Genomic DNA, 16,145 nt, shown 5'->3' with positions numbered 1-16,145 from the left:
AAAACAAAAGGACTGCACGGAGTCTTCATACACAGAATCCCTATAAAGGCACATTCTTGTTCCGGTGCTCCGTCACGGCTCCCAGTGGTCATGTGACGCGAGATGGACATGCACAGCCTGCTTCGTGTGCTTACAGTGTTAACGTCCAAGCTTTCGTCTTGTTCCGCTACATCAGGGGCTTCAATCTCTTCTTGGCTAACGGGCCGCATTCATGAAAATTTACCCCCCAAGGGCTAGGACGAAGGCAGGAGCGTGGCAGGGGGGAACAGGTTTTAAAAATGTCAACTAACGTTGCCATTTCACAGCTGACCTTTCCCATATCTCATATACAGGATCATTTCTGAAGGGGATTTGGCAGCAGGATTCCAACAACATATGGATACCCATAACGACTAAAATCTGGACGGCGATTCTGAAATATAGAGCTCTTTTTTTAAAGCGGTTATGTGTCAACACATGGTGACCGCAGAGGGTGCCTCATGAAAAATATGCTTTCGACCTGTCATGCCTGCCTATCTCAAGAACATACTTATGAGAAAATTTTTAAAAGATGGGATGAAGACAGTCATGTGTGGGCCGGGGGCTGCTAGCGAGAGGTCCGTGGGCCGCGTATTTGAGGTCCTATATAGTGCGCTATATACTGCGAGAGCTACACGATACTGCTGCAACAGCGTTGGAATGTGCAGGAATAGCATAGGTCCATTAAACAAGGCGTGGGGCAAAGCATATTCACTTGACAATATACCTGGCTTTAAAAAAAGACGGTTACAAATTCCATGCCGGGTGATGTGCCCTCACCTCGAACCATATGCATCCAATCAGTAAGTGTCAAGTAGCTTAGTCGCGCCTTTGTTACCTCCTGCCGTCCACCTCCTGCCAGTCCCACCCGCGTAGTCCAATGGCCACCTTCTAGCAGTACAACATCGCTGGGAAGGCGTAAACCACTATAATGTGGAAAGAACGAGCACGGTGCAAACTGCATAACATACACTGCTGAAAAGTGCAAGGAGAAGCCCTCAAAGGGGAATTTTATATATGATATTGATGATTGGCACGACGTTCGGAAACGAGAGATTTGAAGGGATGACAGCTATGCTGATTCTGCAGAGGTCCACAAAAGCATCCTAGATTTGCTCCAGTGGTGGAAGTTAACAACGACGACTGCCGACGCCTTTGCAATCTGCAAGGCAGATGTGGTGCGCCCCTGCGGCTAGCACGAGCAGTGCAAGAAGCTTTAGCGCAGCAGGATGTGTGATGCAACAGCGCATGGCATGCTTAAAGCCGGAATCCCTTGATACTTTGATTTTTTGCACAATAACACGTGAAGGAGTAAACTACAAACTATGCCACAAGAAACGTACGGCTGATAAAAGAAAACAACACCATCAGTCAAGCAACACTGGTGATACAGCAGGCAGGAGCTCGGGCCCATCCACGCAGAGATAGCTACGCCTTTTAAGCTCGAATGTGCAAAGTATTGTGAATAAGACTACACAACTGGAATTTCTGCTCCTGTCACAAAGCCCACATGTTGTTGTAATAACAGAAACATGGTTGCATGAAAATATATCTAATGACTGCATTATTCCTCCCGGCTATAGACTGTTTAGGAAAGACAGGGACACACGTGGTGGGGGTGTTGGTATTGTAGTAAAAGATACTGTATCCGCTGTGCTGATTGATTGTGATATTCCTGAAACAGTTTGGTGTAAGATTAACTTTCACGGTGTTGTTTACGTTGTCGGAGCAGTGTATCGCCCACCCTCTGCCTCACCTGAGTTCCTGGAAAAAATTTGTGCCTTTCTGTGTGCCAATGTCAAAGCAAACACAAAACTAATAATGACCGGCGATTTCAACCTTCCTTACAGAGATTGGCAAAACCCATGTTCTGTTGGCTCAGATTCGTCTGGAGCAGGAAAATTATTAGAAGTTATGTTCACGCATAACCTAAACCAAGTTGTGCAAGAAGACACAAGAACAACGCCAACATCGCGGTCATTGTTGGATCTGGTGTTTATGTCAGATAAAATAAGCGCACATACTGTTAACGTTGAAGATGGTATTTCTGACCATAAGATGGTTGTTGTTACTGTTGCAGTAAGAGCCAATGATTGTTTAAGGCCCTACATTCCTGTACGCCTTAAGGATTATGTGCGCGCGGATGACGTTTCCGTCCTTGATTATCTGGAGTTGGCGCTTGAAGACTTTGTAGTCGATTTCGATATTAAAACAGTAGAAGAGTTGTGGCAACACTTTAAGTTAATCGTACAGCACTGTGTGGACAGCTATATCCCGACGCGCATAAAAAAAAAAAAAACAAAGCACTGAAACCCCTGGATAACCAGGGATATAATTCACAAGAAAAGAAAAATCAAAAGGCTGCGTAAACAGAAAAATAGGTCTGCCCGGGTTTCTCGACTTCGAGCTGAGTTAAAGCAAGCACTGCATTCTTCTAAAAAAACTTCTTTGGTGACACGCTTAGCCGCTTCCTTAGAACGTCACCGCAGAAGTTTCGGCGATACTTCAGTGATAGGAAGGAAGAGGTACAGGAAATAAGAAAAGAGAATCAAGTACTGATAAATAAAAAAGATATTGCAGATCACTTCAACCACTTCTTTCAGTCTGTATTCACCGCGAACCATGATGACGTCGACGTAAATTCGGAATGTGCAGCGCGTAGCCAAATGGATGATGTCGAGATAAGCCGAGAGGGCGTATTTGAGCTGTTATTAAATTTAAATGCGAAAAAAGCGAACGGACCAGATGATACACCGACCCAGTTTCTTCGAAGGTATGCTGAATGGGCGTCGCATTACTTGACACTTATATTTCAAAAATCTCTGAAAACTCATTCCCTGCCACAAGACTGGTACAGTGCGGTAGTAATTCCAGTGTTTAAAGGAGGAATCCGAACGAAGGTGAATAATTACCGGCCTATATCCCTTACATCCATCTCTTGTAAACTTTTGGAACATATCATAGCTAAGCATATCATTTGCTACTTGGAAAATAACTCTTTACTTTATCCCCACCAGCATGGATTCAGAACGGGCCTCTCTACAATCACACAACTCATACAGACAATTCACAATTTTGCTAAGGCAACTGATACCAGGGAGCAGGTCGATGTAATAGCCATAGATTTTGCCAAAGCCTTCGATAAGGTGCCCCACAATAAGTTGATTTACAAGCTGGAAACAGTTGGACTTAATACCACTGTTATAAATTGGATTAAAGCATACTTAACCGATCGCAACCAGAAGGTAAGAATGGATGGTCATGTCTCCGATTCATACCGCAGGGATCTATTTTCGGTGTATATCAATGACATTTCTGCTATCATGGAGCCAGGTGTAAAAGTGAAACTGTTCGCGCATGACTGTTTATTTTATTCTACAGTATGAAACAAGGAGGACCAAGTTAAAATTAACAGATCTTTACAGGCGTTGAGCGAATGGTGCAAGAAATGGAATATGAAAATTAATTATTCTAGATCTACATACACACATATTAGTACAAAGAAGTACCGTCTTTCGTTTTCATATACCATTGGAGATAAGTGCTTAATAAATACTGCTCAATTTAAATATCTAGGATTAACGATATCGCAACATTTATCCTGGAACAAAAACATAAACAATGTTTGTTCAAAGGCATACGCGAAAAAAAACTAGAGGGTGCAACACCCGATGTGAAACTTACTGCGTACAAAACCTTTGTGAGGCCAGTTCTTGAGTACGTGTCGGTGGTGTGGAGCCCTCATCAAAATTATCTAAAGAAACAATTAGAAAGAATTCAGAGGTACGCCGTGCGATTTATATGCTCCCGGTATCGAGGGACAGAGTCAGTCACGGAAACGCTTCCTTCTTCTAACCTGCATCTGTTAGAAACGCGCAGGCGGAAGAATCGTCTGAAGCTATTATTTCATATAATAAATGGTCAAGTAAATATTAACAAGGAAGTACACTTACTGCCACCAGGTAAACAGAGCTCCAGAAGGAACCACAACAGGACACTCACACCGATAGGTTCAGATACTCCTTCTTTCCGGACGTAATTGAAATATGGAATGAATCGCCGATGTGTGTTGTCAAACAGAACGATTTGTCCAAATTTGAACAGGCCTTGGAAGACTATCTGTGCGAGTGTACCGCTTGACCTTGATGTAACCGGTATTTGTGTATTGTGAATGATGTTCTTTTCTGTTTTTATTACGTTGCCCTCTCTGTAAGGACTCTTGCAAGAGAGTTGACAGTATTGTGAAATAAATAAATAAGAAAATTATAAACTGCATATACTAGCAGTGGTGTGGTATATGAAAAGAATGCTATGACAAATAGGTTTAGAATAACAGAGAGCTGAGCTAGTTGGTAAGTATTCATTCTAAAAAGACAGCGCGTGCAAACACAGACACAAGAAAGAAGTCAGGACACCACAAACGCCGACTAACAACTGAAGAGACGCACAACGGCTGAAAAGAAAGAAGGCACGAAAACTTATCTGCGCATGCCCATGCAACAGGCGAACCTATCAATCTGGCACGCGCGGTGGTCTACGTGGAAGATAACTGTTAAGACATTTGATTTCATCTTAATGCAAGTTAATCGACGGTTGGCTCATGCATGCACTACCACTATTCTCGATATGCCATGCTTCAATCATCATCATCTACATCATTCTACAAGCAAGTGTTCGGAACAGCAATGGGAGTGTCGGTGTCAGCGTCTTGTGCCAATATCGCATTGGAAGCCCTTGAAGAAAAAGCCCTCGCAACGGTCCAGCCTGCACCGAAATTATTCCTGTGGTACATAGACGATTGTTTTTTATTATCCGCCGTGAAGATGTCTTCCCTTTTCTGGAACACCTGAACTCATTCCAGAGCACAACTGAGTTCACCGTTGAAGAAGAAGTCAACGGTCGCTTGGCTTTCCTGGACGTTGACGTCGCACGTACTGCATCCGGCCTTTCAACAAGCGTTTATTGAAAGCCTACGAATACAGGGAAATATCTCCACTTCGATTCGGCTCATCCCATTGGTCAAAAACGATCTGTTGCATCGGCACTGTTTAACCGCGCACACCGATTGTGTTCTACTTTCGACTCACAGAGAGCTGAGTTGGAGAGAGGGACGCAGGACTTGATCGGCAATGGCTACCCCAGTCGTTTTATAAAAACTGAAGAAAGGCGCGCAGCTGACCCCTCTGCCAGGGCAACGACAACGAAGAAGCGGGCTGCACTCCCCTGTGCACGAGGCGTGGGCGAGTCCCTTTCAAGAATATTCCAAGATTACGACATCCCCTCAAGCAAGCTGAAACCACAACTCGTTCGAGTCAAAGACCGCCTTGAGAAGGAAAGATACCCTGGCGTCGTCTACAAAATTCCGTGCCAAGATTGCCAGGCATGCTACATAGGCGAGACTGGAAACTTTAAAAGAAGACTGCAGCAGCACCGTAATGACGTAGCCAAAAGGCACACGATTTTGAACGCCCTGGCAGAGCATTGTGAAAAAACTGGACACTGTCTTGATTGGCAATCGGCTTCCATCATCGAAAAAGAGAAAAAGTTATCATATTGCCGGCTCATCTGATCTTTTTTCATACAATCTACTACTAACACAATAAATCGGACATGGGGTCCACTCCCTGAGGTATAGACGGTTTCGCTGTTTGTAAACAAACTGGCGTGCACCGAACAGCCTGCCCAAGAAGACTTCCGGTGCGCTACTTCCGGTAATACCTTTTCAATGGTCCCGGCTGTATTTCCTGGTGTGTTTGAGTTTGTTGATCTATTATTTCTGGCGCATTCCTTCAGAAGTGTTTAGAGCGATGTCTAGCGTCTACATGAAGGGGCTCGACGACGTCGCACGGGAGGGGTACAAGCAGAAACTGCAGCCGTGAGGATCCGCTGGATAGAGAAGTCGTGCAATTAGAATAGAGAAGTCGTTTAATTCGGCTTTTCGACAGGAGCCAAAAACCTACCTTTTATCACAGCCGCGGACATATTTATGTATATTCGTCTAGGCACACAACCTCACGATAAAACGCTTAATACTGCGCCTGTGTCACGCCGGGCACTCTTGATAGAGATCGGCACCGGTCGGAATCGCCAGCAATCCGACGTTTTCGGTGTGACTGAGATAATATAGATGAATATACTCATGTGATGACGTCAGGTGCGGCTGAGTCAAGCGAACTACAACAGTTTACTCACGAGTACAGTATTCAGGAATCCAACTTTCAAGTTAACCCGCCTACATATACTGCACACTCACACCGAAAGATAATTTAGCTAGAGTTGGACGATGTCGATTGGCGGCAACAAGACAGGTACGTGATGAGTCATTTGCTCTCACTGATACGAACCCATTCGCAGGCATCGCTCTCATAAAATGCAAACGCAACGGCAACAAAACATGGGCACCGCGACGTACACTGTGCGGGAATTCATGTTGAGCGCGGCTGCTTTGGTGCCCCGCGTGTTGCTTCGAACAGTACACATCACTGATGAGGTTCCAACTTCAGGAAACACCTTTAAGGTGGATTTTCTGCGTTAGCCAGCTTTCACATCTTGCTATCCACTTCAGGCATCAGCGTACTTATATGCCACGGATGGAAGATGATGGCGTTCGACGTGTTCTTTTTAATTGGAAACCTTCGACTAACGTCTCAGCATCGCCTCTGTGCCATTAGAGTATGCTTTGAACTTTACTTGCCTTTCATAAAGTGGGCAGAACAAATCTACGCGCTTTTTATGGGAATCCAGTTTTCTCGCTTGATCGCTGCAATCCAGCAGGTGCTCTTTCTGCCTTCATCTCTCGGGAAACAGAACGTTTTGACTTGCGATAGCAAATTAGCTCCGTATCGCAGACTGCATCCTGGCACTACAGGGCAGTGCCCGAGTCGCGAGCGCTTCATCGGGATAATTCTATCAGCAGAAAAAATCGAAACACGAACAGCCGCGGCCAGCAACGCAGGCTAAAACCACGCTAAAACAAGGTAAACAGGAAGTTTTCTAGGGCGAGTTTCCGGTCAACGCACAACGTTGCCAGAGAACGGCAAGCGCTGGCGAAACCGTCTATACGCAAGCGCGTTGCACTTTTCGACGCATATACGAGGGGCGTTCAATAAAGATTTCCCCTCACCCACTTCCTGGGGATGGAGAGCAACGAAAGTTTGCAGATTTATTAGTCCTTTTCTACATAGGTGCCAGCCAGGGACGCACACTTCTCCCATCTTTTTATGCAACTGTAAACACCTTGCTTGTAGGAGTCGACAGGTTGCTGCAAAAGCCATGTTGTGACTTCAGAAATCAGAGTCTCATCATCTGGAAAATGCTTGCCCTTCAAATATGACTTCATTGTTGGAAAGAGGTGGAAGTCCGATGTTGCGAGGTCGGGTGAATAAGGGGAATGCGGTAGCATTTTAAAGCCGCAGGAGCGTGCTTCCATCAACATGCGAGTTGTGAACTGGGGCATTGTCTTGCAGAAGGCGGACACCTTTGGTGAGCATGCCACGTCTCTGGCTTTTGAAGGCCTCCCGCAATTTCCACAGCAGTGAAGCATAGTATGCCCCAGTAATCATGGCACCCTTTGCTAGGAAATCCATCAAGACTACTCCGTGCTGGTCCCAAAAGACTGTGAGCATGACCTTGCCAGCCGAGGGCTGGGTGTGTGCCTTCTTTGGAGGCGGTGAGACCAAGTGCTTCCATTGCGTCGACTGGACTTTAGTCTCCGGATCATAGTGATGGACCCAGCATTCATCCTGTGTAATCAGTCTATTGAAAAAGTCCTGATGGTTTCCATGGCACATGGTCGAAAGAGCCTGGGAGCATTCGACTCGTTCCTGCTTTTGGAAAGGTGTGAGCAGCCGGGGAACCCAGCGAGCGGATACTTTACGAATATGAAGATGGTCCTGAATGTTTTTTTCCATGGACCCCACACTAATCTTGACATGTTGGGCTAGGTCTCGAACGGTAACGTGGCGATTTTCCAAAATGGTGGCCTCCACTTACTGGATGGTGTGTTCATCGACAGCGGAGTGAGGTCACCCTGCAATCGGAGCCGCTTCCACCGAAATCAGATCCTATTTGAATTGACGATGCCAGTTCTTCACTACATCTTATGATGGGGAATCCTCCCCATAAACCTCTTTTATCTCATCGAACGTCTCCCTTGGAGTGCTGCCTTTCAAGTACAGGAACTTGACGGCTGCTCTGTATTCCACTGCATCCATTATCACACCTCACACCACTTCAGCACCTCTAAAAGAAAAACCGTCATTAGTTTAGAGTTACACATCGGCACGTGACCTACAGTGACTTATGCCATTGCACATGCGCAGTTTCAATATCCTGCTATAACTAGAAGTGAGTCAGGGGAAATCTTTATTGAACGACCCTCGTATAATAAAGACCACCATGCATTCGTTCATTGTGAACAAGGCACCCGTACTGGGCGCCGAAACGTTAATTCTGTTGTTTTATTTTAGTTGGCGAGTGCACGTTTTTTTCGACCATGATTTTTCCTCGCCAGACGAGTTTTCGTCAAATCCTTGACTTTACAATCCTTACAATGAGCTGTGCATACTCTTAAGGATTATTCGATTCCATATGAATGTCAACTATCGAAAATCTCTTATCATTTGCTGGCATTCTAGCTCATGATGCAATGTTCATGAAGATTACAGCACATACAGAAAAAGGACCGAGAATGATACCAAAGGGACAAATATCGTGTGACCAAGAGGATGCCACTTCTGGGATTGCCACTGCAATCCACACTCTGTGGTGCCACAGACAGCACGGCGAGATCGGTGAATCTCGACAAGGCCTCGTGTGTCAGTGCTCGTCGCCATCGAAAATGAGCTTTTAGCACTTGACAAGACTTCTGAGTGGGTCATTTGACTGTTCCTTCCTGGTGGTGATATCTTGCCTTCTTGTGATGCTCATACATATGCAAGCTACCCACCCTCAATAATGAAGTGCTTCTTTTAGGTTCCTTCCTGTGTGTCCTTTCCAACTACTGACAAACAAAAATGGCACACGTGATACCTTGGAGACTGCCCACTCAAGCAAACAATCGGCTCATGTGGAGTTGAGATAGCAGGCTTGTGTGCAAAGCCCCGCAACAGTGGAAATTCAGCCCTTGTTCTTGGAATAGTCTTGGCATGCCGTGACTGAAGTGGTTGGCTATCACAAGGCCACCACAGATGTCACTGCTACAGGGGCACCAGTGGTGGCAATACAGTCTCCCATATTGCATGCAGCAAGTTGGTGCAACAAAAGAGCCCTCACAGGGCCAGCCGATGGAACAACAAAATTGTCTTCTTTGCCAGGCAAACAGAAATTTTTTTTCCATCAACTCCAAACTTGTGCAGGTTACACAAAAACTAACCAGTTACAGTTACTCCCACAAAAAATGTAACTGATTAGAGCAACTAATTACTGCCACCAAAAAAATCATTTGAGGGGTTATTGAATGTAACGGATTACAACTGTCTTCCGCAGGGCAGCAACTCAGGCAAGCTCTCTCTTGAAGCCTCCGTCTTCTTTTATTTTGCTCTTAATTGTCATTAACAATTACAGAGGTAAAATAATAAAATTCATGCCTGGATACTCCTCTAGGGCTGCTGACACATTTTCACTTGCAATTCCTTTACTTGATGTGGTGGAAAAGGCAGCATTCTAATGTGCATTGCTGCAATGGTTATGCTTGAAGCGTAACACTTTGCAGGTGGTGGACCCAACAGAGAAGTGGCTGTCGAGGCCACACCTGGTTCAGTTAGACTAGCCACGGCCGCTGGATAAAAAGCGCACGGGTACGGCCTGCCGCGTGCTCCGAAACCGGCGTGACGGGCCTAGTTTCCCGGAGCACCGCCACGGCGCCACCGGGCGGGGACGGGTTTCGCGGACGCCCGCAGATCACATGCGCAGCGCGCTTGCGGCAGTTATGCTTGGGCGCGTGTGTCTTCATGTGACGCCCGAAATCCTCTTCTAAAATTTATCTAGCGTGTGCACATCAGTTAATTACCAATATTTCTTGTTCATTCTTGCAGCGCTTGGGAATTTTTGTTCTTGCCTTGCCAAAGAAGCAACTTCGCGCACCGATCGCTTTTTGCGGAAGTAATCGCGTGGGCATATTTTTCTGGTATCCTAGAAGACCACAACTAACCAACCTGGAGGCGCTGCACTTTTCTTAATGCATCGAAATTCTTTATTTTGGCTCTGAGTATGTTGATATAGATTTAATCATTTCATTTAAAAAAAGTGATCTCAGAAACTGCAGCGGCCACTGTTTATTTGACACGAAATAAGATAAACTTCTTCCTTCCTCCAAACATGTTTATAGTACACATACGGTACGGTATCGCATGCAACTGCCATGAAATATTGCTTATCATATGTGCGACCATCTCATAGAAGGAGATTCGAGTCACTTTGAAATTTCAGTGACTACATCTTCAATACTGACAATTGGGCGAGCTGTTATGGATTAAATAATATGAAAACGGTCAGATGGAAAGAGTGATGAAAAGGCTGAAAAACACACAAACACAACTGCTTGCATTCCTGCGCTTTTCAGTAGTTCTGTTTCTTCCCCTTACGCCGTTTTCATGATCGTGTAATGAATTGAACAGTGAACATAAAATCTGGACAAAATGTGAGAAGTTATTTTATTTATTATCAATTCAGGGCTCATCCCTGCCAGCTGCAAACGGCGGCTTGTTGCGAACGTCGTTGAAATCCAGCGGCCGTGACACCACCTTCCCGTTTTCTCTTATCTCTCGTTTTTTTTTTAGTTCCCACCTTTCAGGCCGCGGCACCTTTGTCATCGATTCCGGTTGTTTCCGAACGCTGTCGCGCTGCGGTGGCGTGCGTTGCCCCGCAATGCCATGTGGTACTGATGTTGGTTGCCGTGAAAAGCACGTGTACTCCCTTTATTCAGAGAGTTGGGTTGTCTGTGGTCATTAGCGGTACGGGTCACAGACTCAAACTTACCTCAGCAAAACATGCGGAGACAAAAAAGTGCATAAAAGCGGCTGGTGGGCGACGACAAGATTTCATTTCAAACAAATATACGTGGCAGCCAGCACACACATTGCGAGCGACTCACAGGGACAAAGTTAAGGTGTGTCGCTTTTGACAGCTATACGGTAAAAAACAACAAAAAAGGGGGGGGGGGGAGGGCGGAGGTAAACGCTTTCCTTATACTCGTCTCTGTTTTCTTCTTATTTTTTATTATTTTGTTATGCCTCCAGCTTGTGAGCCCAAATTTTGGCTTCCCATGTCTACTTCCAGTCTGTGCAGACCATAAAACCTTTCGTTTTGGTCCTTTGACATTAGCCGCTGTACAGGCACTGGTGAATCTTCGTTGCACACGAACGTGATTGTCTTCTGGCAGTCTCCGTCATGTGGTCGTCACTTCTAATGAATATATAATTCCGCAGCCTTTTCAACAAAGTTACGAGGAGTGCGTCACTATATTTGTAGAATCCGTTAGTATCAAGCATCCGAAGCTGAATTACTTTTTGGCACAGTATCATGTATCAGACATCATGAAAAAGATTCAACGTATGTTTTTACATGCACTTCCTGTGTATAAAGAACATGAACGTGTTTGCCAGATGTTTCAAATAAATACCTGTCAAGCATTTTCAGAAAGGTGCTGAAGAAATGTCACGGAAATCAATATGCTAAAATAACAAACGATGCATTCATTACACGCACATATATATAACAACCACTTTTTCACACATTCAGCGCCATATAATGTTGCTACACGCATTGTGGAATATTCTTTCAGACACAAAGCAAAAAGTTAGTCCTGGAAAAAAAAAGTGCCAGGAGCTCGGCACGTACACGGAAACTTAAGTGGCTATTTAATCAGATTACACGAACGGACTCAACTGAATGCATGATATGTCGTGACTGCGATAGATGAGATGGAAAAAAAAACCGCTTGGAACAGCTGAGTGAGATCGCTGTTGCGACCACCACAAACTAATTTGCTGCGGCTGCTGCCCCAACGGAGCCGCCGGCACCCGTTTCCCCTTCCCCGCCCCGTCGCGCCGCAGCGGCCGCAACTGCAACTAGGGCCAACACGCGCTCTCCCATAGAAAGGCGCCCGACGCGGCAGGCCGTACCGCGCGCTTTTTATCCAGCGGCCGTGGACTAGCAATGTAATGTCAGCATGGCTGCACAAAAAATGTGGCATAAATGCAGGCATTGCACTCTTCTAGGCAGTAGAGTGTAATTGATCCACAAAAAGAGATAATTCAATAAACTACAGAACCACCAAGGTTACATGCAACTCGTTGCTTACAGGCTCCATCTCACTTGGAGCGCACTGCAAGGTGCTCCCAGTTTTTCCTCAACATCACATAAAACTATTTTTCAACTCTCATCTCAAACACAATTAACATCAGGGAAATGATGCCAAAAACATAAACCATCGATTTTGCAAAATCCGCGGCACTACCGGGCATTTTACAATCCCAAAAATTAGGCACACAATGTCAGAGAACACAAGGTGGCATTAATTTCTTTTCTTTTCGCGTGTTCCTGCAGTTGCGCTCCAGCACATTTATTGCTTCCATGCGCATTCAGTGGCCGGCACATGCAACACATAACGGGCGGCACGAACACCCTTGCACCAAAAAGATGGACGCGCCAGCGACGCTCACCTGCTGTCCTCCGGCCCGGTTGGCGCCGCGGAGCCTGCCGGGATCGCGGAAATGGCGGAGGAAGGATCGATCGAGGAGCGCGCGCGCGGCCTACGCGGAGCGGGCGCCCTCTCGGGATGAACGGGAACCGCGCAAACAGGCCACGCATACGACTCGCGCAAGTGCGCTCCCCAGCTGCGCGCAAAGGACCGCAAATAATGAACGGCCGCCGGCGGCGTGTACCTGGTCCTCTTGGAGATGGAGAAGGGCTTGACACCGGCGCGGTTGGGCATCTGCGGCTCGACGGGCACAAAGCGGCTCGGCTGGACCCTGGGGCTAGACTCGGGCGTCGAGACGACCAGCCCTTCTTCGTCCTCGTCGTCCATCGGCGGAAAGGACAGCATCCTCCAGGAGAGCGTCGTCTTCGTCGTCGTCGTGGGTGCAGTACGTGGCACGTGACGAAACAGCAGCTGCCGCGTCAAGGGGTCATACCGCCAGGGTTCGCGCGTGTTGTGAACAAACCCGAAACGCGCGCCTCGCTAGCCATTCAGTACACCACATATCGTCTGTTGCGGTTACGATGTCGCAGTATTTATATTCAACCCGATTTCTGGTGCATCCCCGTACAACACCCGCTTCGGGTCAAGATTTAAAAATATTGCTTTCTGATGACGACCGATGCCGACACCAGCATCTTTCAAGCGTATTATGCTGGCTAGCACTGACAGCCCCCGGGTAGCCAGAAGCGGAAAATGAAAGGTCGCAGCGTGCAGATCCAGCAATAAGTTTTAAAAATCGTGGCCTCCGCGATCCGTTGCTGCGCGCTGCCGGAGCTCATCGGGGAGGCCACGAAAAAACGCTCGACGACGTTTTCCACTGTTTAAAGTTGAAACCACAAGGATTGTCCGTAATGCAGCTCGAACTAGAGCACTGCACGGGCCGCATTTTCCGGCCCGGGCCCGGCCCGGGCCCGCTTTACGAAGCCCGAGCCCAGCCCGGACCCGTGGTTCCAAGCCCGGCCCGGGCCCGGGCGTACTTGACCGTACCCAGCCCGAGCCCAGCCCGGGCCCGGGTGTACTTGACCGTACCGAGCCCGGCCCGGGCCCGTCGTTTCAAGCCCGGGCCCGGGCGTTCATTACTAAACTAATCCAGGGCGCGCTTGTTCATGACCAGACCCGACCCGGGCCCGCTAGAGGATCCCGCAATCAGACGTTCTATGAAACAAGACTCAAACTGAGGCTGCGGGTCCGTCATGAAGTCCCATTAAAGGTGGATGAAGACCCCAAGAGACGAAGCGGGCGGTCTTAGCGAATGAGCTTGGCCTCTCGTGTGCAAAGCGATTCTTAAGTCACTTTCGCCGCAGTACTTTGTTGTCATGCAGAAAAGCGTAGTAGGTATCGGAAGGGGCGGTCACGGGGCACAACACATCTGGCTCGTTAATTACACAAGCGCGCATGCACCGTATATTTACGAGTACAAGTATGATCGTTGACGTCTAAAAACTTTAATGGCAATCATTCGGAGCTGTTCATGACGTCGCTGCGGCCCTGAGAAACACTGAATCAAAACGTATGCCAACTTTCTTTTGTCGCATACTAATTTTCCATGTTTTCTAGTGATACGAATTTCGGATCATACGAATATTTTTGGTAACCCCGCGAGATTCGTATCACCGAGGTTTTACTGTATGTATTTTCTAATAAAGGAACACACCGCCTAATATACTTACGTATTGATGTTGCGCCTCAGATATGCGTAATATTTGCTTTTTGATCGACAATGTTGACAAGTATGAACGCAGCTACCAGTTCAAGATGGCTGGGCGCTCAGCAAGTGCTTAAACTTTGGCCGGGTGGCTGAATCGTGCGACACAGAAAGACCAAAATTACTGCGTATCCCAAGAAAGACTATCGTCTTTACTACTGAGGTACGGGGAATCCTCTGCAAACCAGCGATTATGAAATCGACGCCGCTTCGAACAGCGACGAGGCGGCGGCCGGAGACGCACGCTTGGGCCATGCTGCAGCTGCTAAGAACAGAGAGGACAGGCGCTTCTATAGACGTCAGACTCTGGAGTTTCCAAGACGTGTGGCGCCACCTGTCGGAGAAGTATTGAGTAGTGCATGACTCCCTCGCACAGTTTGCTATGGGACCAGGTGCAACTAGCCAGTGCGAAACAACGTTTGAGCTTAATATCGCGTGTGTTTGCGCATTTAACACACAGAACGAAAGCTGTGAATTGCTCTCCGCTAGTCGGACGCGCCACCGTACCGTCGTGAAGTGCTTGCCGGATCACTCGCCAGAACGACGGCGAAAACAGCAGCAGACGAGCCCCCTCCGCACGAAACGCCGCAAAAGACGCACTGTTGCGTTGTGAATTGCCACGGACGTAAAAGACTGAATAACAACGTTCAGTTTTACCGATTTCCATAGTTGTCGTACGAAGAAGAAAGGCGAGAGCGCTGAATATGGGATGTTGCGAGCGTGTTCGGTAAGCGAAGTACCCGCGTTCTCCACAGCCGGTCGCACGAGAAAGTGTGATAATGTTGCTCTGCTGTTGTTCTGCGTAGCCCTGATAGAGAACCGTGGTAACCTTGACTATGAAGCTCAGCAGAGGCTCTGACCGCGGTGCTTGTCGTGTAACACGAAGTGAGCAGCTAGAGGCAGTCTGAAGACGCGTGATACGCACACCGCGACGAGTTGGTCGTCACAACACATCATCGCGGACGTACGTTTTGAAAGCTCAGAGTTCTGGTTCTAAATGGCTAACACGTGCGCCATACAAGTAAATCGCAGAATGTTGGTCGTGACCACCTTCAGGTTTGTTTCGCCCGTGTCCTCCGCGGTTGCCTTAGCTATCTCGGAGGCCACGGTTTTGCCTTTGGTTGTACCCCGCGAAAGTGGACGCACGTATCCCCATTTGCAGTACACACAAACGGAAGACGACCATCAAGAGACCATTTGGGGATGCGTAATAAAACAGTCCAATGCACAGGAAGTGAGAGATGAATTTACGGAGAATGCAACTGCAAAGGCGAAAATCGCCGGCCCTTTCGTCCCTGATGAACGGAGTTTTGTACCACTGATCGTAAGATGCATAGCTAAGTAAATTGATCGTGTATGAACTTTATCGCTGTGGCATTACGTATATACCCGATTTTAACGCATTTAGGCGCTAGAGAACGGATGTCAGAGGGCTTGCCTCGAATTCGATGTCGTGTGATGCTCGCTTGTTTGCGAGTTGCAGCGCGCGGGAATAACTAAAACTTATTTTGCATTGTACTCGCAGTTCGCTTTGATAGTTTCCTTTGTTTCTGAAGCGTGGATTGGCGGAAGAAGCTTTCCAGGTCCTTGATTTTCAGGAAGCGCCTCGACACCAACGAAAGAGGAGGGATATATTGTGGCCTATGCACATTCGCTTGCGGACGGCTCTCTTTGCACTACCCAGTTTGTGCCAGGGCTGCGATGAGGGCGCTGGTGGCGGTG

The 16,145-nt window shown here is 47.3% G+C and overlaps 1 protein-coding gene across 14 annotated transcripts in view; it reads right to left on the bottom strand.

Annotated features, from left to right (window-relative positions):
- The window catches only part of LOC119389290 (serine/arginine repetitive matrix protein 2), a 351,568-nt gene that overhangs the window by 240,082 nt on the left and 95,341 nt on the right, over positions 1-16,145 (bottom strand). The window contains exon 1 of one of the 14 annotated variants that reach the window (XM_049414385.1): positions 12,903-13,137. The exons of the other annotated variants lie outside the window; for them this stretch is intronic. Coding sequence (XP_049270342.1) covers positions 12,903-13,063 — 161 coding nt within the window. The 5' untranslated portion in view covers positions 13,064-13,137. Of the gene's footprint in view, positions 1-12,902; positions 13,138-16,145 lie in introns of those variants that run through there. 14 annotated transcript variants of the gene reach the window in all.

The sequence above is a fragment of the Rhipicephalus sanguineus genome, chromosome 4 (genome assembly GCF_013339695.2).
Source record: "Rhipicephalus sanguineus isolate Rsan-2018 chromosome 4, BIME_Rsan_1.4, whole genome shotgun sequence".
In the NCBI taxonomy this organism is placed as follows: domain Eukaryota; kingdom Metazoa; phylum Arthropoda; class Arachnida; order Ixodida; family Ixodidae; genus Rhipicephalus; species Rhipicephalus sanguineus.
This window is presented reverse-complemented; position numbering and strand designations above follow the sequence as displayed.